General features: G+C 37.9%; 1 protein-coding gene across 1 annotated transcript in view; it reads right to left on the bottom strand.

Annotated features, from left to right (window-relative positions):
• Positions 1-23,670, bottom strand: part of LOC145771858 (acetyl-CoA carboxylase-like) — a 59,685-nt gene that overhangs the window by 19,011 nt on the left and 17,004 nt on the right. The window contains exons 2-16 of the mRNA XM_082583604.1: positions 8,454-8,634; positions 8,050-8,298; positions 6,908-7,019; positions 6,392-6,606; positions 5,601-5,764; positions 5,300-5,456; positions 4,901-5,011; positions 4,501-4,652; positions 3,722-3,810; positions 3,466-3,610; positions 2,917-3,067; positions 1,265-1,368; positions 930-1,082; positions 564-638; positions 56-183 (exon numbers count right to left, since the gene is read on the bottom strand). Coding sequence (XP_082439730.1) covers positions 56-183; positions 564-638; positions 930-1,082; positions 1,265-1,368; positions 2,917-3,067; positions 3,466-3,610; positions 3,722-3,810; positions 4,501-4,652; positions 4,901-5,011; positions 5,300-5,456; positions 5,601-5,764; positions 6,392-6,606; positions 6,908-7,019; positions 8,050-8,298; positions 8,454-8,634 — 2,186 coding nt within the window. The remainder of the gene's footprint in view (positions 1-55; positions 184-563; positions 639-929; positions 1,083-1,264; positions 1,369-2,916; positions 3,068-3,465; positions 3,611-3,721; positions 3,811-4,500; positions 4,653-4,900; positions 5,012-5,299; positions 5,457-5,600; positions 5,765-6,391; positions 6,607-6,907; positions 7,020-8,049; positions 8,299-8,453; positions 8,635-23,670) is intronic.

Here is a 23,670-nt window from a genome sequence, read left to right as displayed (position 1 = left end):
AAATAGTTATATTTTTGACAAAAAAGTGGTCAAAGCATCACCGAACGTAACTGACCAGCAAATATATGAGCACCATCCTCCACTACGAAGCTGAGAAGCTTGCCGGCAGAGGGCGCTCGCAAAACCGACGGGTCATTCTCTTTCTCGAATACACTGGTTTGGTTGTTGATCGTGATGCGGTATCTGCACGGGTGATGAACAGCGTGATATTCGTTATAAAGTGACAGAAGAATGTTTATTGTTCATAGCACTTTAAGCACTACAATGATATGTTGCACATGTCATCCAAGTGACTCCTTACGTCTTGTCTTTTTGTGTTTTGGTTTTAATATGGACAACCTTGTCTGATACAAATAAATAATAATAATAGCTCAAATAATGCAATCGCTCGAACAAAGTGTTGTGAGTGTTGAGCTTGACTACTAACTAGTAATAGAAATTTTAAGAAATAAACTACACTCGATGACCACAGAAAGCCAGTGAGTTAAAACATTTCAAAATCAAGTAAATGCAATCAGGTTATTATCAAATACACTCAAACTATAACAAATTAACATTATAACCTGTCTATCTCTTCCTTCAGATAGGTTGTTCGGCTGATGCCATCCAATGAAAGCAACAATCCACCGTCGCTCAACCTAAAATGACATCAACGTCGGTTTAAACACAATCAAGCACTTTAAAATGGTGCGATTGCGTTCGCATCCCACAATATTAGCAATTATATTTTGCTCGAAATTTGTAAAGTTATCATACTTTAATACGAATTTTCAGTTGTGATATAAGTGTGACAGTTCTCTTGTACCGCTGCATAGAGTAGACAAACGAAGTTATCCGAAATCTGGCATAAACTTTGAAACCTACAGTTTGTTTCTTTTCGTTCTAAAGAAAAGTATTGACACTTTTCCGAATAAATCCAAAAGACATACCTGTACACATCCACCTCCATATCCCAGCCGTTGCACTGGATGTAATATTGCGTGTCCGATGTCTTGGTCGTCTTGAGGACATACTTGAGACCGTGGCAGATCAGTTCCACGGACTCAGTGGTCTTCAAACTGGATGGAGTGAGCACTTGGCCCCTGAATGAATTTCAAGCCAAACTAAATTACTTCCATTAAAATGATGTTACCTCATGGAGCAGTCAGCACAGCATATCGATACACAACCAAAGCCGACGTGAAATAAATAAAAACTATGTGGTCTTCAATAAAGCTTGCGTAATTTTAATGTAGGAAGTTTATGCAACGTTCCTCGAACTCACCTCTCCAAAGAATTGACGTAAAAATCAAAGCGAGCCCTGTACTTGGAGTCAGCAATATGCAAAGCAGCACATACCAAACCAACTGACGTGCACGGCTGATCGGCCTGAAAAGATCGTAATGGCGTTTAGCAACGTTTACTCACCGTTAAAATGGCTGATAATAATTTATCTCAAGTGTGGGCATATTTTAAATCACAGCAATCTGGAACTTGCTAATACGAAAACATTGCACCATGCAAACATGGCCAAACGAACAATTGCTGCAAAACTTGAAAATAATAAAAAAAAAACAGTAAAATACTAGTGATTTGTTCTCTCATCAAAGCTTTTTCGGCACTTCTACAATCATACGTTTCAGAAATAAATAGTACGTGTAATGAATGGTACGGGAAGACGATTGTAAAGTAACATTATATTAATTCTAACTAGCACAGCAAGAAAGCCGTTATAAATGTCAGCCTGGAGTTAGAAGCTTTGCTCATAGAACATGTTATTGAGTCAAGTGTTTTCAAGTTACCGCATGTCATATGACATATGTTTAAGGAAAGATTTAAACTACGTTTAAAAACAAAAATATTGCGGGTGACATTTCACAACTTAACACGCAGTACAAAACGGCTAAATATTTATTTGTTGTAAAAAAATCACAAGCCTCGCAAAAAATTAGAAAGCTGAAGTTAAACATTCACTAAAACAAAAGTCCAATAAACACAATAGTGTGCCACTGTGAGTGCGCGAGTATTAGGACGTCAAGTGCAAAAACAAATATTTAAACGATCTGGTAAGCCACCGAAAATTGCTTTCAATAATAGGCGTGATCTGCACCACAACCGGGGTGGCGTGATGCACGAAACAAAGGTCAAATCAGCCACAGTTGAACAACCTTGGGATATGAGAATTCTTTCAAGGATAAAAATTTATTCGAATGGGTTTTTGAAAATAGAATTATTTGGACGGTTTTATTTATGAAGCGTGTTTATTTAATAAGGCAAACTGTGCAATCCAAACTCATAGTATAAAACAAATTGATTTTTAATTAGAACTTAAACAAATCTAGGGGTGGTTTATCGTAAATGTCAACCTAGTGAATCAACGGTGATTTTCTGAAAAGGTTAAACCAACATAATTCAGATCTTACTAGCTAACTGGCTAGCCTTGAAATTGTTTCAACTACGCCTTTACGATACAATGCCTAGACTTAGCCAGAGCTCTGTTGCCTTCAACGCTTGTTGCACTAACAAATGTATGGCCGTTCCTCATTAATAAAATACACCAGCAGCATATCTACTTGAAATGAAAGCTGGTGATGATTGCGAAGTTTTATGGTTTTCGAAATAAATCATCGCAAATCCGCGTCCTAGCAAAAACGGTGACGAGCAGGCTCATTTCAACGCTATGAACCGAAATGAACCGAACAAGCCAAATATATGACGCGATTACGATGCAACTACTTGGTTCGTGATGTTTGTTTATGGATATTGAACAATAAAATCATTGTTAACGCTTTTTCAACAGCGAACATACGAACAGTTCTTTTATGAAAACATGTTGAAATTATCAACATTCGATCACCAACATGTTGGTACAAGCACAAAAATCGGATGACATTTTAAAATCGATCTGATCAGCCAACATTGAAAGACTCTTATCACCTTAACTTTTTCAGCAATGAGGTTATCCAGCCAGGCTGTGTCGATCTGGTTCTGTTGGAAGCAGCTATCCTCCAACAACCTGCCCAGATACTCGACTGTTGTGCGGAAATCTCCTCGGATTGACAACTCCTTCAGCGCCATCACCATGTTCCTGAACAGGGAGGAGGAAATGTAAATGAATAGCTCCACGGTTTCCATCTACAACCGCATTAGCCGAGTGTGGCGTGATTCAAGATGCAAAGGTCGGTTTAACCAAACAAGACACGATGGTCGACCTTGGGTGTGTTTGTTTGTTTATGTGGACTATTCTGATAAATTGTAAACACCAGAAGCAACGGACAATTTGTTTGAAAATGATATTAACAAACAAGCAGCACAAACACAGCAATTGTTTGTGCTGAGACGATATGCATACCTGCAGCTTGCGTTACGATTATACACTTATGGTGGGTTGGAGCTTGTTGTTGATCAAATGCTTGAAGGTTACTAAATCCCAGAGATATTAAACACGACCTGAAAATAACACTATTGTCCGTAGATTCCACTTACGATGTCGCATATTCTCTGTTCTCTCCCCATGCAAAGCAGTGACCGAATTGCGAGTCAGCAAATTCGTGCAGCCCTCCTGCAGCCCCTACACTGAAATACCCCCATACGTTCTTGCTGCTGCGAAAATTCAGCTCTTGCACCGTACCTGAGAGAAAAGCATATCTTTGAACCTTTGCCATTATTCCCATAAACTAGTTTTTAACCAATGAACAGCGGCAACGCAAAACCCTTCGTCAAATTTCAAAAAAAAATATACCTGCGCTGGGTTTGAAGCCTTCGTCCGGATTTTCGCTGGTGATTCTGGCGGCGATCACGTGACCATGCGGCTTCGGCGGGGTCGGTGGGCTGTGACGAATAAAGTTTAAATCTAACAGCAGTAAAATAGTTTCGGTTTACCCAAAGGATAAAATCCGATAATTTGAACAGTTCCAAGTTTTAACACCGCGCCGCCCAGTTGGTCAACATTAACCTATTGATAATAGTCAGTGGCATGAACCAATCAAATGCAACCGATGAGGAAACTCATAAATGAAACTTGGTTTAGCACAGTGTTTCTCAACCTTTTTTGGCCCAACGCCCCTTTATAAACTGGCGAAATTTTACCGCCTCCCAATAAAAACGATTAATTACAAAAAGCAAATAGGCTATATATTTGCGAGCATGAAAACAGTATGCTGGTAGTAGTGGTTACGTCATAATGGAACTCACCAGATTTTGTGATATACTGAAAAATCACTGAATTTAAATAGATAGGGTTTGTAAACAAAACGGTTGGCCAATCAAATACGACGATGGTTGTAAGAGAAATTGTTTGGCTACCGTGCGAGCATGTAGAGTAGATTATCCAGACATTGATGTGACGAAATCGTTACGCTGGTCGGTAGATGAGTTAAACCAGAATGCCCTCTAATAATCAAAACGACCCCGGGGGGCGGTACCGCCCCCGTTGAGAACCACTGGTTTAGCACAACCTAGGTTTGCAAAGAGCCCAATGTTTTGAATTTTATGGAAAAATAAACAATTATAAAAACCCACTTGGAAAAATCAATGAGAGAATCAGAAGAGGGGTCTTTTTTGTACAAAATCCTGATGTCGCGTATTCGGTGTAGGGGGATCCCCATTCCGATCTGAAGCTGAGCTGCAGGGAGGTTGACGTCAGCAATCATTTCGGTGCACGGATGTTCTACCTAGAAATTTACGTAAAGTTTGCGTCAAGGAACGTTTAAAAATTGAAGTAAAATGGTGGTTGCGTATCAAACAACTATCCGTGAATGTCCAACAACAGCCAAACATTTCCAACTAAGCACTTGTTTCAAAGATTCTGGATAAGAAGCGACGGTATCATGAAGTCAATGCTATTCTCATCAACTTTACTACTAACTTATTGACAAATTTGACTACACGTTTAAGAATACGAAAAACTTGTGTTACGCACCTGCAGCCTTGGATTTAATTCAAGGAAGTGATACTTTCCGTCCTCTCCGTACAAATATTCCACCGTCCCAGCGCTGACGTAACCGACCATTTTGGCGAGGATGACAGCGTCCTGAGAAGTTAGTACATTTTGTTTTCCTTTCACAAATCTATTTGATTAAAGTTCATTTTACTTTAAATCAACGTAGCTACATATTGCTATGTTACAAATAAACATTCTGAAGCAATACCATACAATCAACTTCTTTTTAATCGATAGCAGTTTAAAAGTGAAAAATAAATACTAAAAAAACTCTTGTAAAAGCGTTACCTTTCCTGCAGCAACGCTAGAAATAAACAAAACACACGATAACTGATTAATACAAGTGAAGACGTAAACTATTATCTCAACAGGTGAGACCTTTTCCATTTTGGCCCAGACTTCGTCACTGCAGACGGTGGTTGGAGCCTCTTCTATGATCTTTTGATGACGTCGTTGGATGGAACAATCCCGTCCGAACAGAGATATCGCGTTGCCGTACTGGTCAGCTAACACCTGAACTTCCAGATGGCGCGATCTGGAACGAAACATTCCTTTGAGTCGTCAGCCCCAATACTAGGTGCAGATGCGTGAAGTTGATAACACATCTTCGGCATCACACTACTGAGCCTGTGATTTTCAATCTGGCCTCACTTACAAGCATTGCTAGAAGTGCACTTACTGCGTTGCGAGTTTCATAATAAAGATTGGTGACCCTGGTACTTCAGATTGTACTTGACGCAACGCTGCTGGGAGGTCATCTGGGTTCATGACCTTTCGAATGCCCTTTCCACCGCCGCCTTCTGAAGCCTTGATCATCACTGGATAACCGATAGTTAAAGCTGCCTAAAGGTGTAAATAAACATTTACCAGCAAGCTCATTCTGGCAGTTCAATCTTTAGTAAAAGTATTCTATAAACATAATTTGACAGACAGTGATCCTTAGCGCAAAACTGGTGCTAAAAATTCACACAAGTAAACAATCCATGGTCAGCATGAATAAATACTGAAAGAGTTTCAACGCATACATATCAGATGAAAAAAACCAAAGACATCCTTTCATGTCTATCTTTACTACAAATCGTGAAGACTGTGTTAAAGACTGGCAATCGTGACTCCAAAACATGTATTATTATCGATCACCATATATGTAAATTATAAAAAAATTATTGCGCGTAAACAGACAAAACTAAACTTAAACTCATTGTCAAACTAATATCAACTAAGTGCAAATAAATTTAAATGCATATCGTCCAATATCAAAAACATTTCACTGCATATTTAAGAATGCGTTCTTTGATATTGGACGATGTAGCCAGTCCATGCAGTGACCAATCCGAGTTCAACTTTTGTCGCATACGGAATATCCTGATTTAGTGGAATCGAAACAAATTCAAGGATATCGACCGCCATTGATGGAGGCACATATGGAATCAGCATTATGGTTGCAAATGGTATAAACTATTCATATACCTTCATAGCACTTTCAACGCCCTGAACACATCCCTTTAAGTAGATCTCTTCAGGTACAACAATAGGAACAGGAGTTTTGCCGCTGGACACGTCAGAATCCACACTAATACTCTCTGTCTCGTTATCTTTAGACGGTACGAACAACCCAGAACCACTCCACGATAAAGTTGGTACCTCCGCAGTTTGAGCCACAATTGAGGAGGCAATTTTATCCCCTAAATTAAAAATATAGAATAAAGCAAAAAGCTTATAAAGAGCTCTCAGTACAAAACTTACACTAAATCAAACGAAGCGAAACAAATGCAAATAGCACATTATTTTCTAATTTTAGTGGAAGTTTAAAAGATTTATTGCAGTGTCAGAAATTGAACAATCATTGTGCGATTTGGTACTTTCTTTAGACACATCACTCCAAGCACTGCAACAACACAAGACAGTCATGTCAAACGGGTTGGAACTCAGTCGTTTTGACTGAAACGTTCTTTATGCTCTTCATTCAAAAGTAAACATATTCACCTAGAGCCCACATCGCAGAAGCTGAAGGGCCAAGAAAAACAATGTTGACTTTACTAAGCATTTCAGGTAGTTTAGGGTTTTCGCTGGCATGTCCCCATCCTGCCCAAACAGCCTGAAAAAAGATGCATTATTAAACATACTCATGGATGTGTAACATGCGTGCACATCTGAAGTAAATAAATAAACAAAGTTGACTTACAATATAGACCCAGAGTAGATGCGTATTACCACAAGCGCAGGTTTTCATAATTCAATTCTTTTCATATTAAGAATAAAACTTAGATTTTACACCAAAAACCGGCAAGCAGCTCATTCCATTCAAAAATACTTAAAAATCATTAAGATTGTAAGCGACATTGTAAGCATAAAGATAATGTCGCAAAAACATTGTAAGCTCAAAAAGAGTACGGCCTGAGGGTCGTAAAATCAGTGGACATAGGACGTGTAAAAACGGTGTAAAACAGTGTATTGCAGTCAATAAACTGTCGAAACCGAGGTCGTGGACGTCGCTAATATAGCATCTGGACTGGAAACCAAACGCAAGTTTGACTAAAATTTGGCGTTAAAACCATCAATATGGCAATCCTGTTTGCCGTGCAGGGTGAGTCCTAGCATTTGGGTTCCAGTACAAATGCCATTATAACGACGTCCACGCCGAGATCAGCTGTCTGGTGCCATGACAAATTTAATACTTGACAAAGTTTACTTTCGGTCAATTTACTTAGAGGTTACTCCCGGTCACAAAAATAGACTGAGTAAACAAAAGCCAGGCTCTAACGTGATTCACCTTTCAATTCACATAAAAGAAATATGTAGCACAAGCAGACTAATGAGGAAATCGCAAATTAAACAAATAAAACACCCACGCTGATTTTATCCCTCTTGGTAACGCAATAAAAATGTATTGCAGCTTTGTCATGCTACCTTCGTTGAAACTTACAGCTACAATAATTAAGTGTATTTAATAAAAAAAAAACACTACTTAGTGTGCAATACCCAAAATTTGAGATTGCAAAAACAAAAATAGCACCGATTTTCACTCACTCATCAACCAATCAATCGTTGCAGACCGCCAAAATATGACAGCAAAATGCTGAATCTGATCTAGTTGATACACTACTTTGGTGGGCTGTGCAAAATACCTGGACTTTTTCTCTTCTAGAAAGATCCACTATCAATTCGACGTTTGCGTAATTGTTGTTGTTTGCCCCTCCAGGCACTAACACATAGCTGTCCGCCATCTTGATGTATTCCGCATTTGCATTTAAGTCTTCTGGCGTAACCATGGCGACAAAATGAATTGCCTTTTCATTTCGAAACATTTCGTAAGCCCAACGTCGAATTGATCGCATGCACTTCACAGCAGCAATCCCGTTGTTGGCAATCAAAACCTAAAGATAAAAATTGTAGTGAAAATCAAAGATACCAAATAATACACCTTGGTCTTTGTAATAACTGAGGAGGAGGCAATTTGCACACTGTACAGTTTGATAGTAATTTTTAACTATTCCACCTTTCTTCTGAAAGTTTCCTAGCAACAGCTGACCTTTTCAATAACAGTAGTTCCTCCAAGAATCTTCACCAGCTCTGGAACTGTAGCAGCTAACATGCTTCTTCCAGAGCCTTTCATGGACGCTTTCCTCCTCATCTGGTTCTTGTTTCCTGCACCTCCAAGACTGGTTGAGGATGAAGATGCAGACGGTGGTTGGGAGGCTTCAGATTGATCTCTGAATAATAATTTCAAACGATGAAACAATAGCTTTGGGCAATCCTAAAATATAACATAAAAATTTAATAGAAAAATAACTTTACAACAATTACACAGGTCAACAATTTGAAATCAACTTTTTGGTGCATGAGCACAACAATTATTTTTAGGGTAAATTTGGGTCACTGAGTTAGAAAGTGAGGTTCGTTTTCCCGTATCAAATCTGTTTTGATTTTTTCACTGAAAAAAAAAAGATTTAATACGCAAAAACGGACTTTTTTATCGGATTCTCCCCCCTCGAAAAATGAATACTTGCAGTTTGTGGTCTCAAGAATGAAAATTAAATGAACAGATTCTTGATTTCCAGTGAGCAAGTTGAATGTTACAATAACGCTATGTAATATCACAACAGAACTAGGTTACATAGAAACGTTTTTTCCAAGCTCAAAAAAGCATGTAACAATTGCAACCATTACAATTCTCATTTCCCATCATCGATATCCGATGATGATGTGGTCAACAAACAAGGCTGTTTTTAATGAAGTCAGCTAGAACCTAAATGTTCGGTCAATATACTAAGTATTGACAATAACAGACATGAAATACAACAAACTTATGTAAATTTGTTTACAAACATTTTTTTTGTGCAAAGGCCACAGTAAAAAGGTAGACAACTTTATCGCACATGAACGACAAATTAAACTTTGTTTGAAAAATTTTTGGTAGAAAAACATACAAACTGCAAGATTTTTAATCACCTTGTCTTATTTAGACTGACTGACTAAAGCGGCGTTAATTTATAAGAAACACTGCCCCGTGACCTGTGAGTGATATGACTTTAAGTAGTCACCGAAAGTAACCCCAGTTGAAAGCCAAAATGACTTCGAACGAACATAAATTTAATAACTCTAATTAAAAGCTGAGCAAGCGAGGTTAATGACTTAGTCAATGCTGCAAACAATGTTTAACCGCATGAAATGATTCGAAAAACGCTTGCAGATTCAGTCCCAACATAAATAAATCATCACTGTCGTGACGAATTTCAGCGTTTTTTTAATACATAGCATCCCATCAACGTTATAAGGTATATGTTAAGCCATTGTAGCTGCTTTATGATTTATTGGATGAAGTACAGTATTTGCAATACAATCAAGAGCTTCGTATATTCAATCTATCTAGCAGTGAAAGCATTGTGCTGGACACTACTTTTTTTCTGTTTTTGTATTGATCTCAGTTGTACCATTATTGTAGTGATCATAAACAACATTGCTACGAAACGAAATAATCCCCCTGTATACGTACGTAGAAGCAGCATCATTATTCTGCGTGTCATTGCTTTGTTGAAATGAATCTTCCAAAGCGTCTTCTACAATTTTTTCCAAAGGAATCGGCCATGTCATAGACCGAGGAATGGAACTGGAACGAGGAGTTTTGTTCTGCATGCGCTTTTGCAACGTTGTACCGCGGTAACGCTTCCCACAGACAGGACAGATGAGACTATTCTTGCCACAAGGTGTAAAGTCCATGCTTTGGACACGAGTAGACCTGAAGGATTGTTTGAAGTCATTTTGACCGGACTTAACCTTAAACTGCGACCAATCATCAATTGGTTTAGTCTGTTTTGCACTTCTAGTAAATGTGCAGCCGCAACGGATGCAAGTAAACCTTCTCTTCTGCTTGCGAATGTAGTCAGTTAGGCCGGAACAAGGGTCGCACGAGTCTTCTAATAACTCTTCCTGACTAGTAAATTGGTTTTCCTGACACGGCTGTGAATCATCTCCTAAAGTTTCGGCAGCCACGAAAGTGTTTGATTTTTCAAATACTCCATCTGGGTTTGGTTTTTCACTGCTTTTAACAGCAACACCGCGGTGCTGTTTATCTGAAGCTGGTGATCGTATTCGAGAAATATTTTTTAAACTTTCACCTGCAGTATTAGCAAGTGAATAATGATTAATGCTGTCAGAGACGAAGGCACATTTCCCATTGATAAGGCAGTTTTCCGCTAAGTCCTGATGTTTTTCAAAACAAACTTTCTCTCGAAACCAGCTAAACCGTTCCGACTGTGTACCAACTGCTTCAGCATGTGATGGGGGTCGTTTGGCCATAGGGTTTTCACATGGAAGTTGAGAAAACATAGAAGTAGAAGGAAAGCCTTCAACTTGAAAGCAATGGTGGCCTCTGGAATCACGGTTGCCACCGTTAAATAACTGCCAAGGCATTACAAAAGGGCCTCCTTTGTCGGGCACCAGTGATGCCGTCATGATTTCTCCAACTTTACATTCGCTAAGAGTTTAAACAAGAATGTCTTGTGATATATAAACAATATTATATCCATGAACTAGAAACTGAAAAAACAAATTGTAGTACGTACTACGTAGTGACAAACAATATTTTAGCTGTACCAGAAACTAAAGATCATATTGGCTATAAAATTTAAAATCCTTCTAGTAAAACAAATTGGACTAATCTGGTCACCTTGATGTTCTGTTCAAACATTCATAACTGGATACATTCTCTTATTTAAATTTCAAAAATCAGATACTACATACGGTACTAAACAAAACATGAAATGAGCTCGACTAACTCTGCGCATAAGCCCGCTATCTGCCGGAAAAGTTTTCATCACGAAAACGTGTTTAACAAAAACTGTTGGTCGGAAAAGTAAATTTGTGACAGGCAGCGGTGAAGCAGTCACTTCAAGAAAGCCCGCACTATACTTTTTCTTTGACGAAGCTAACAAGACTATTTATTTTGTGTACTCAAATCACATTCAGCAAATAAAAAATACATCTAGAGGCCGATAGAAGAGAGAATTAAACAAAAACAAGTTGTTTTGAGGCTGAATTAACAAACGTACGGTATGTATTGCTACAGTGATGAGCTGTCAACAGAAACGCAGCATTGTTGCTGATTTGTGGAAGAGTGTTGTTCTGTCATTTTGAACAGTCTGCTGATAGGGTTATTCATAATCTTTCAAACATAAATGAATAATTCTTCACTGTGGAACTTACTTTGAATACACTCAACACAATAAAAAGACGAAACAAAACAAACTTTCGTTTTACAATATGTTTGTCTTGAGCACTACGAAGCCCTAATGATTAGTAAACCTTCCAAAATATGGCACTGAAGCTACGCACACTTTGAATTTTATGGCTTACTCTGTGTTCGTTTCATCCTATGCTTTTGATACGAGTGCACAATATAACAAAATTGCTCTGATGTTCAAACAAAACAGATTCAGAATATTTGAAATAATACAAAAATTTAATACCAAAACAAACTTTTTTCCGAAATACTGATGAAGTACTTTTATAAACAGCCGAATAATAAACACACGTTGAAAAAGTTCGTTTTTAAATGCACTTGTACTTAAACCAGTGTTTCCCAACCATTTTTGAGCAGTTACCCAAATTAGCGTAACAAATATGGTGTAGTATTACCCCCAATATTTTATTTAGTAAAACAATTCAACCATTATGTTCATATTTACATTGCTTTTCAGTAAGGCAGCTTAAAACTCACTAATTTCAATAAAAATGCGGCGACACAAACATAATTACTGACTAGCTGTCACTAGCCTCATGGAACACAATGTCACAAAAAACGCATTTCGACGGCGCAAACGAAAATCGAAAGCCTTTGCTGTCTTTTGCATGAGCTGCCAATAGCGGCAGCCGGCAACCATTGTTTATTTGAAAGTGACGTTTGCACTCCAGGTGAATTTCCTTGCATAGATAGCTCATAATGGAGAACACGTATTTTTAACTTGGTTGTGGTGCCGCATTACTCCTCTCCTCGAAAAATGGCATATTACCACTCAGGGATAATTTACTCCCAATTGAGAACTACTGACCTAAAGCCTTGCAATCTCATAATGGCCATTTCCATTGATTTTTTATTCACATTTCGGAAAAAAAAAAACGTTTGAAGGATAAACTCCACTGCACCTACACTATCTCTGCAGTTGATTCCGATGTAAGCCATGTTCCGATACTACTGAAATCTGATCGTTTCGGTAAACTGCTTGCACTGATTCCAAAGTCCTTTCTGAGCTTGCACACTGGTCTGCGTGGTGCGTAAAAGAACGCTAAGAGAAGCAGATAGGCCGCGATACTAGAAAATTAGCTGCTTCCTGTTAATTTAACTTACAGTTGGAAAGCCTTAGTTAAACTCATCATCATTTTGTTCCTTCCTCGTATGGAGGGTTGGATACAATGCGCCATTGTTCTCGACCATGAGCTGTGTGTACTGCACATTCATAAGTTAATTTTGTCCATTTTGTGATGTTTGTTGTCCAAATCATTCTTGGTCTGCCTTTACTTCTTTTACCGTTTATCTTCCCTTCTATTAATGATCTTTGTAATGAATTTTGCCTTATTGTGTGTCCGAAATACTTCAATTTTCTTCTTTTGACTGTTTGTAAGAGCATTTTGCTTGAATTGAATTTAAACTAAGCCATCTTAACTCACAGTTTAACTACAAGTTGAATGAAACGGGAAAGTTGATAGTCAACATCAACACTAAAAACATGCCTATTCAGCAAAAAAATCATTGCAACTGGCAAAATGCAATTAGAGCAGGGTTGTCAGATTAGTTGCATCCTTCCCTTCCAGATTGCATGTCAGTTTGATTCTAATTATTCTAAAGTTTATTCTAGACATTTCATTTTAAGTCTAGAACAAAATACCATTAAATACGCAGTGTACGTTGTAAATATACAAGTAATGGCAAGAATCTTCCTGTTGAAATGAAAATATCCCTGCGATAAGATGGTGCCAGCACATTTTTTTTATTAAGTTTGTCGCTTTTGTTCGCCCCATTTTTATATCTGTGCCTGCGTACTTGTTGAAAAAGTTTGTCAAATGATTAGCAGTGTTAAACGATGTATCGTAACAAATGAACACAGTAAGTTAAAGAGCAACTGTTTTTTCTTTGTATCATTAGAACTCTTGAAAAATGTACGTAGGGTTGCCTCCTGCTGAGAAACCTTGCCCAGTTTTTGCCCGTTCGTGTAAGAGCTACCTGTAAGTTAATAGCTGTTTATCTGCTAATAAATTTCATACGAATATTACCCTAAAAGTGTTTCCAGAAAGCACTATAATCCATTATTTGAATGTAACTTTGCAAAAATTTTCCGGGGGGCATGACCTCGGACCCCCCTAGAATACGCGTACCTTCGGCACGTTATTACCCTCCACGAGTTTTATTGTTTCCTTTCAATGCCTTGCTCAACCCACCAGGATACGCCACTGCGTAGAGCCATATTCTTCCTACAATAAACTTCATGTAGGCTACTCTTGGATTTTAGAACTTCTTATCTAACTTCTTCGATGCAACAAAATATGAAAATCAATAAATACCGTACTTAACAATAACTACGGTGTAACAACCTCAAAACATAACAGATTAAAACTAGTAAACTTAACATACATGGAAATATAACCCAGTGTTAGTGTGCGGAAAGTCCTGTCAGCTAACTGGGTTGCGTCACATTTCTCACAGACAGGCGTTCGCGCCAGAGAACGTGCAATTTAGCAACAAAGTTTCAAACAAAGTGCAGAAAGTTACCCGCACGCGTTGCAGCTACTAAATGCAATGAAAAAAAAGACAATTACCGAAACAATCTAGACTTGTCTAAACAATCCCAATTTGCTTCTAAAAATTATTCCAGATTCCAGACATTTTTTTTCCCTACTAGACAGTTCGTTTTGATTCCAGATCTGGAATCAATTATTCCAAACTGACAACCCTGAATTAGAGTAATAAATATGTATCGCAAATAACCTTTTTTCTACTAGCGCAGCAAACAAACTCTTTCAACCTCAGTGAAAGCGCGACCAAGCGACTTCGCAAAAAACGCTTGAATGCTGCAAAACAAAATCAAGGCAATGCGCATTCTCCTTAATTGATTCAACATCGCTGTAGAATCTCCGCTTGGGAAAATACCATTTATCACGCGCAAGCCGCCTGCATTCTACCAACAAGCACAAACATGAATTGAAATTATTTGGTTATGAAGAGAACGAGCACGTGGAAAAAGGGATGACGCAACAGTTGCACAGCAAAAGCATAGAGAAGCGACGCCACAAAGAGAAGCTAAGACGGGAATGAAAACGGAATTGGGCGATATTTGTTTACAAGCAATGATAGCTAAACAATGAAATAAGAACATAAGATTGTGCCATTAACTAATTCACAATCACGTCACAAACAAGCGGTTCTGTAGTCAATCAAGTCCATTTCAGGATACCTTTACCTACCGTTTTATACATTGTATAATATGTTCAAGCTACACCATGAAGGTACAGAAAAACACGTGATTATCTAGTCAAGCTTACGAGGTCAAACGAAAACATTTATATACATTATACAAGTAAATAAAATCAGCCAGGTTTGAAAACTTGTGTATTTTAATAAAGCTTTCACTAACGTAAAGGCGGCTTCTTCTACAGCTGCTTTTAGTCAGATTCAATAGGCCTTTTTTATTATTGGTTTGTTTTATAAAATAATTATTTTCCACAGCATATTTTAACTAAGCCTCATTTCTCAGAAGATCTGTGATATGATTCACAATGAATCTTATGCACCTTTGCAACTGTTAAAAAGTTCTTCAAATAACTTTGACAGTGCTCTTAAGTTAATTTCACCCGTTAATTAACTTAAATTATGTTTTCATTTGCTTGTTCTATACTAGATACTAGATAAGCCGCCTTTATGGTGGTGAAAGCTTTATCAATAAATTATAACTTTCCGAATCTGGATGAGTTTGTTTACTTATTATCTTTAATCGTTCAGTTGCAGTTCAGTCCACCTCGATAGCTCAGTTGGTGAGCGCGTGACTTCGTGAACGAAGAAGCTTCAAGATTCTGGTTCGACTGTCGGGGTGTGCACTTCAGCAACGCATTCTAAGGACTGCTCTCCATTCAGCGGCACTAATGGATGGAATAATTCCCCGGCAACAAGACTTCAACAACCGGAAACTTCACTCTGTCAATCTCGGTAACCGGCCATGCGTCAATAGCCTCTACTAGTATGCGAAATAGCCAGGAATAACCTGTCATGGCTTTGTCAGTCCGAGGATAAATATTCATACCAAATCCTTGCATAACTTTTCATTCTCAACAACATTGGGAAATCGGAACAAAGGTTAAGAGGCATCAGCGTATAACACTTTAAATACTCAAAAAGAAGAATAGTTTGCTGCAAAAGTATGGAAGACGTGTGATGTTGAAAAGGGAGAATGCGAAAAAAACAAGAAAATGGCCTTATATATTTGAGCAATAACAAATTCTGCAAGTTCCTGGCCTTATCTAAAACTTGTGACCAAAGTTGCTGTACCTTCCTAAACTTAGAAAACTGTGCAGACCAGAGAAAACCCTGCATGAAAACGTAACTGCCCTGTTCAAGGAGTGCTGATTCTGCTGTTTGTATGGGAGAAGGCAGGGAAGTGTGACCAATTCGCTGAGTTTTAAACTTTTTCTGTTCACTTGAACGTCAATTCGTCGTTTCGCTTGTGTTTAAAATTTGAAAACATGCCGCATTGCATCGGCGCATGTAGCAGATGAACTAAACAACTACTGGATATCCAACTAAATAGGTCAGTAATAAGCCAATACAAACCTTGGGGGCGAGATGGTGGACATCAGTCTGTTTCGCCACGTGTGTTTGTCCACTTTAAAAACAACATCGTGGACAGAAAAGTACAGGAAAATTACAACAAACGTAAAAAGCAGAAGTTGGACCAAGCCAGATAAGCAACAGTCGCAAAACGTTCATGTTATTTAATCGCAAAACATTTGCATTAATTGTACGGAAAAATCGAACACTGTGCTAGAAAACATGAGCAAGTTTCGAATTGCCAATGTTTGAAAATAAACACAACCGATAAACAAAACCGCCGTAATACGTAGCAACAATCGTTTGCTGAGTAAAAAGTAAGGAATGGCACAAACTTTCTACAACAAGGTTTGCTCATCGCACGTGAAGTCAGTTCAGCATGACCATTTTGCCGAACAACCAAATTATACATCTCTTATCAGGTGTTTGAAGACATAATTTGGTTTTCACAAAACTTGAGCGTCACGAAATGAAATCGTTCTACCGAAGCGAATACTGTATTATAGCGGTGCATCAATTGACAATGAATGTTCATACTGACGTCACTCTCAACGCGATTGCTCTTTCAACTGTATCGTTTAAAATTAAGTAAATTGCCGGATCAATAAATCATCGCAATATTAGTGGTGACTTTAAGGCAATAGACAATGCAGCGATTCCATAAAAAGTTAGATCTCCTCTGAGACGAATTAAATTGATTGTATTTGTCCAATCGCTGTACGGTACTCAGCATTTTGCAAGAATAGTTCAACTTATCTGCCTTTCTAAATCAAGACCTGTACTGAACTAGCTGCCATCTTTTACAGAAGTTCCCTGATCTCTTGGTGCTGCTACAGTTCAATCTTTGTCTTCGCCGTCGAAACTACACCAGTCTTGTAATAATTGAGGTGATCTTACAGGATAATCGAAAAACAGTTTAGTTTGTGACAAAAAGCAATGTTTGCATGAGATCCAAAAGCTAATTTATCTTTTTGCGTTTTGATTTATTTGATAACCACGCACTCCCTTCATTTCCCTTAAGTTTTTGCAAAATCCAAAGCTGATAGATTAACGGCACGAGCAAGCGATATAGTTCCACCACTTCACGACCGACACGAGCTAAGCGCTGACAAGGTCTCACAACTTTCGACACTCACCTTCCCACCTACAGCAGGGATTATACTTTCTCAGTTGATACGGTACACATAGCGGTCGTAAGAAGAATACTGTTTCTACAAACACTGTTTTTTAATCCTAAAATTGTTATAAAAAACGTCAATACTTACAAAAGATTACACAAATATCAAAAACTCTTGAAAGCTGGCAATAGCATAACTTCCCATGTTTGCACGTACATGCTCCAACGAAAAAAGTTGATGATGATGGCAAAAGTTGTCAGAACAAATCACATCTCAATGTAACATATCTGTTTCCGGGTGATGTAACTAGCAATGCACGACGTTTGAGCACGTGCTAATACACATTGTTGCTCAATTCATAACATATAAGTTGAGGCCACGTCATGAGATGTTAAAATGACGTCGTCATAATGCTATATGTTCTCATGCCGGTAGACTGACTGCTTTAATCTCAACGTTTTGGCTTCAACCATACCAATAATTTCACAACTGTCTGTGACGCATACGAGAAGCGCATGCATAGCGTGACAGACCAAACTGCTGATTTTTAAGTAATCCTTCGACATCTTTACATCCCAATCAACTCAAATGATGAACAAAGAAAAAACATCTAAATATGACTTTCATTTGCCAAAAAAAATGATCCAATTGGGTAAAGAACAATCATAACCAACTTAAGGATTCAAGTACGAAATGATAAAAGCGAACTTTTTTGCACGTTCGTAAATTAGCACGTTAGGTATATATTATATATAATATTGTAAATTACTTCACAATGCAAATCATCAATTGTATATTGTAAATTGTTATACTTTTGTAGCAACACATGTTTCAAATGCCGAGAAAAAACATGGAACGTATGTCGTTATGTTAAAATATAGTTTAGCGGTTTTTGGAAGCTGCTCAGTGCACAAACCACGTCAGACCCCACATTTGCAAGCTTCAAGAGTGAGCTATAGAAGTTATACTGCGGTACAAATGGATTTTTTAAACAACATAACTTACAATTTCATCAAGACTAAAAATAGTTACCGCAAAATAAACATAACTTTGCATTATAAGTACACTCCAAACACTTTTAGCAGTCCGTTTAACATAAGCAGAATAGTTAAACGAATACTTTTTAATCAAGAAAAATTCAATAGCCTGGCCAAGTAAAGCAAAAACATTAATACAAAGTATAATTCGTAACGCTTTTTGCCAGGCACAAACAGCACGATAGTGCACTTTCAAAACCATTCGAGGTTTTGAGCTTCACTCTGAGCGCAATCACAAGCCACACTACAGATGAGTGGCACGTTATGAGAAAACAAAATTTTATTAATTTACCTTTAAAATGTGAAGTGCGTCTATTCTGTGTGACATTTTAAAACATCAACATTAAGGAAAGGCAGTACGCATTGCCAAGTAATCAGATCATAAGCTATCATTTCCATAATTTGAAGTTACACTGGTACTTCTTTGTGCACTTCTTTGTGTAGTCAAAAACACATAAACATGTAATCAAAACACACAAACAAGCACACCAGTACCAGTACATTTGAGAACCAAAATATCATCAAATTTAATTTGATTTGGTGTCAGTGGTTTGTTTCAACAGACTCGCATTCAGGAATACACTTTTTTCAAACCCTCTTGGCAGTCGGGCTACTGTGCTAGGGCTCAGGCATCAACTCCAAACAATAACGCCCTAATAAAAAAAAAAAAAAGGCAGAAAGACTGATGGAGTAATGTGGAATTAATTATGAAAGCACATTCATTATTACAACAAACATGAAAGCATTGTTGAAATAAATGTACAGACAGTATTCGCAGTATCCACAAAATACGTTTCTCATGCTGCAATCCAAATGCTTCTATGTTGAAACCTTGCACCAGCATCCATCATACAAGCAGCCAGTTCAGGAATAGAGCTATCGCTTCTGTTGGATATTAGTTTAACGATTTTGAATAAATGAAAAAATATATACAAACTGTCCAATCAACAAAAGTTACAACCGACCCCAGTGCTGTGTGCACACATGTCACAGTTGTCAATGTCACACACGTTCCTATATGCGTCAGATTTCAAGAAAACAAGAATTTAAATTTTCTTACCACTCAACTCAACAAAAAGTAGGTTGTTCGTTTGTGAATGGAGATGCCTAAAAGACACTGATCCCACACAAAATACGATGACATATCTGGGATGTTTATTTATTACTTCCCAACTAGCAGTTGGTCCATGTCTTTGATGCAGAAAGCATCATTTAAATTATTATTCTAGCTGGGTTCAAAGAAAAATCAACCATTCTTGTGGTAAACAAAAGTGAAGGTTTAAAAGCAATCAAAAAGGCTTTGTGAACTTTTTAAGACGAAGTATCACAAAGACAAAGTTTAGACCAAACTTAAGATTTCATTTAAGATAAGATTTCAAGAACTATCATCAACTCATGAAGCCATATAATCAAAATCAATCGTCAGTGAAATTCTCCAAACAGGGCAATCACAATCACGGGTGTAAGTGGAGTTTCTCTTAACCTTCTGTGCTGTTCATAAAACTGATTGCTGTCACAACCAAAAACAAGAACTGACGCAAAAACCGTAATAGAAGACTGAATTGTGTGATTTAATTTCGGACGGTGCGGATAACCTTAAGAAAGCATGGCGATTTTCGGTATGAGCAGTGAATTGGGCCAAGACACCAGTACTACGAAAGCAAACAGAAAAGTTAAGTTTGTCGAAAGAAAAAAAAAGTATGTATGGCAATTATTTGAAAAAAAGAACAAAGATGTGCTAACCTACCAAATAAAATCCGCTCTTAAAATTGACTAAAATCCAATTCTTCGTCGAATAGTTATAGAACGTATTATAGTACAATAACAGAAACAAAACCTAATTTTCGTTCCAGTGGCAGGAGAGCCGATTAGTTCACTGACGACAATACAATTCAAGTAACTCAATCAAACAAGTACCATAGTTTGATTTCAAACAACGTCAAATGAAAAAGCGGTGCTAAGCTGAAGGAAAGCAATCATGTTGATCCAACCACCAACGCTGACCTTTTCACGTCATTTCAACGTCTGTAATTATCCTAACCATAAAACAGGCATGTTGTAGGCTACTTATTTATATCCTAAAGATGCTGTATTGTTGATTCATGTTGATTTGTTGCACACATGCATTGCATATGTTGATATTTGTGTAAATTCAGTTACATAACTTTGTGCCAAGCACAATATTGCTTTCAACTGACCAGTTGTACCAATTTAATGTCATGCTAGTTTTTGACACTCAGCACTAAAAGCAGTGTCATATTTTCTTTCCTTATATCAAAGTTTTTCTTGGTCTTGCTGGGCTAATTGTTAATAGTCACTATATAATATTAAGCTTACAGCATTTTTGCTGGCTTGTAAATACAACCTTAGCAAATTAGCTTAGCAAATACAACCAAACACAGTTTATCTTTTATTTTTCTCAGCCCAACCGAGGCACTGATCTAATCAGTCAGTCCTATTTTTTCAAAAATTCACTACACTGTAAAACTGTGCTAGCTGCATGAAGTTGCTAAAGCACCACGTGCATGGCCAAAGGTCGAAAATTTAGCCCAGGGCAGAGCAGCTAACCCAAAGATTTGTATGACATAATCATAATGTCAAGGAGAGCGAGCAAATTTACAGCAGAACCCCTTCAAACATGACTTTCTTTTTCTGTGATAAATAGTACAAATCAGCTAAAGCATATTGTAACAATACAAACTGCAAAGCAACAATTATTGTGCCAGGATTAAGATGAAGGCGAGAAACGATCATCATCATCAGTCGTTATCTCCGCCTGCGGCAGATTGCGCATCAACATGGGTTATTTGTTTCCAAGAGTGGCGATTTTGAGCCAACTCGCCCAGTGTCGACAAGTGGAGTCCGGTCCATGATTGAATGTTGTCTTGCCATCGTTTTGGTTGTCTGCCACGTTTTGTTTTTCCTTCTACTTTGCCTTTTGTGCAAACTTTGCTGATTCCCAATTGTGATCTTTTAGTGTGGCCGAACAGTTTTAAAACTTTTGATTTTATTATTGCTGCAATTGGATGTAGTTTTGTCATAGTTAGAAGATCTTCTATTTTTGTGTGATCAAGTAGCCTTTTGTTGGTCATGCTTCTCATGATGTGATTTTGGAAGGTAGTGAGTATTTTCATTGTTGATGATGTCCAATTTACGCATTCTAGACCGTACAGCACGACTGGTAAAACGTAGGTGTTGAAAATTTTTGCTTTCAGTTTGATTGGGAGTCTATTGGATGTTAGAATCTTTTTGTTCTTTTCAAATGCTGCCCAGCCTAAGCCAATTCGGTGTTGCACTGCAGTCTTTCCATCGTTAGTTGCGGATAGTCGGTGGCCAAGATATATGAATTCTGGTACTTGTTCTATTTGTTTTCCATAGAGAGTGAGATTGAGTGTGTTGTTAGTTTTGTCGGTTGTCATACATTTGGTTTTGGACACATTTATTTGGAGGCCGAATTTAGCAGCATTTTTTGACAGAGCATCTAGGTATTCCTGCATTTTCAGTTTAGAATTATTCAAAATGGCCATATCGTCTGCGTAGCTTAAGTTGGATATTACATGGCCGCCGATGGTGAATCCAGTTGTACACTTATTTTCTGTTTCTGAGATTATTGCAGCCGCTACGATGCAAAACAGGATAGCAGACAAGACATCTCCTTGCTTAACACCTTTTATAATATCAATTCGTCTGGTTGTTCCGATGTCTGTTTTGATTAGTGCTTTAGAGTCGTCGTACGTTGCTTTCAAGAGGTTGATGTATTTTTGTTGATGGAAGTTTTATCCAGAAGTTGCCAAAGGTAGGGTAATTTAACACTGTCAAACGCTTTTTTGAAGTCAATGCAGGTGATATGAACGGGATTGTTGAATTCAATAGACTTTTCTATGATTTGTTCCAGCGCTAAGATTTGCTCGATTGTTCCTCTTCCTGGTTGGTAGGCTGCTTGTGTAGGGGGGAGGGATGCATATAGGCCATTTTTTACGCGTGCCGCAATGATAGTGATAAAGAGTTTGTATACATGACTGAGTAGACTTATTGGACGGTAGTTGCTGCAGTCGAGTCTATTGCCTTTCTTGTAGATTACAATTATTAGAGCTTCTTTAAAATTGCTGAGTATCTTTTTCGTTGTTAAGATAGAATTGAAGAGATGAAGCAGTGCTGTGATTAGAGGTTCGCCTCCTGCTTTGAGGTATTCCGAGTAAATGCCGTCTATATCGGGAGATTTGTCATACTTTAAGTTTCTTATAGCATTAGATATTTCGCTTCTTAAAATAGATGGGATTTCGTCAGAGGCAGAGTCATCGATGAGTATCTGTTGCGGATTGTCGTGATAGAGTTCTTCATAGAATTTTGCCCATCGTTCGAGGATACAGCTTTTGCTCGTGAGGATGTTTCCTTTTGCATCTTTAATTCCCCAACTGATGTTTTTAGGTTTTGTTTTAAGTTTCTTTATGGCAGCATAATAGATTTTATGTGGAGGTAGAGTGTTGAGTTCATCGATTTTATCTTCTAATTGCTTCATTTGGTCTTTTTTCACGAGCTTCTTCGACTCAGATTTAGCGATTTTGTATTGAGTAGATGAGGATCCATGTTGTTTTCTAATTTTATGTTTAGATTGGATGGCTTTTTTAGTTTGTTGCGACATCCAGTTCGGTTGGTCTTGGTGCATATTTCTGGGAAGAACAGCTTCTGATTCTTCCCGTAGTCCTGCGGTTATAGCTTCTTGAATGGACTCTGGGTCTGTCATTTGCTGTAAAGTGGCATATCTGTTTTGTAAATTTACTTGGAAGTGTTCAGCGACTTCTTGTTGTTTCATAAGGTGGGGTCTCTGGATTGGTTTCCGCTTCTGCTTCTGAGGCCATGAGAAGCTTATTCTGAATTTTGTACGTATCATTCTGTGGTCTGATATGTCGGGAGTGTTCAAGGTAGAGCTGTTCAGGACGTTTAGTCTAGAAGACGAGGTGCGTGATAGGATAAAGTCTATTTGGTTTTTTGTCTTCCCATCAGGAGAGGTCCAAGTAAACAACATTTTCTTTTTCTTTTGGAACCATGTGTTAGTGACTTGGAGGTTGTTTTTTACGCAGAACTGGCCCAGTAGTTCGCCTCTTGTATTTCCGGTCGCCAGAGTGTGTTTTCCAATTGATGACGGGAATGTTTTATGTAGTTGACCTAGTTTGCAGTTGAAGTCTCCCATAATGAAGAGGTGATCTCTTTTTCGTACGTTGTCAATGATAGCTTGGATTTTGTCATATAGTTCATGGACTTCCTCATCGCGGTGGGATG

The sequence above is a fragment of the Aplidium turbinatum genome, chromosome 1 (genome assembly GCF_918807975.1).
Source record: "Aplidium turbinatum chromosome 1, kaAplTurb1.1, whole genome shotgun sequence".
Taxonomy (NCBI): domain Eukaryota; kingdom Metazoa; phylum Chordata; class Ascidiacea; order Aplousobranchia; family Polyclinidae; genus Aplidium; species Aplidium turbinatum.
The sequence above is the reverse complement of the archived record's forward strand: the minus strand, read 5'-3'. Positions and strand labels throughout refer to the sequence as shown.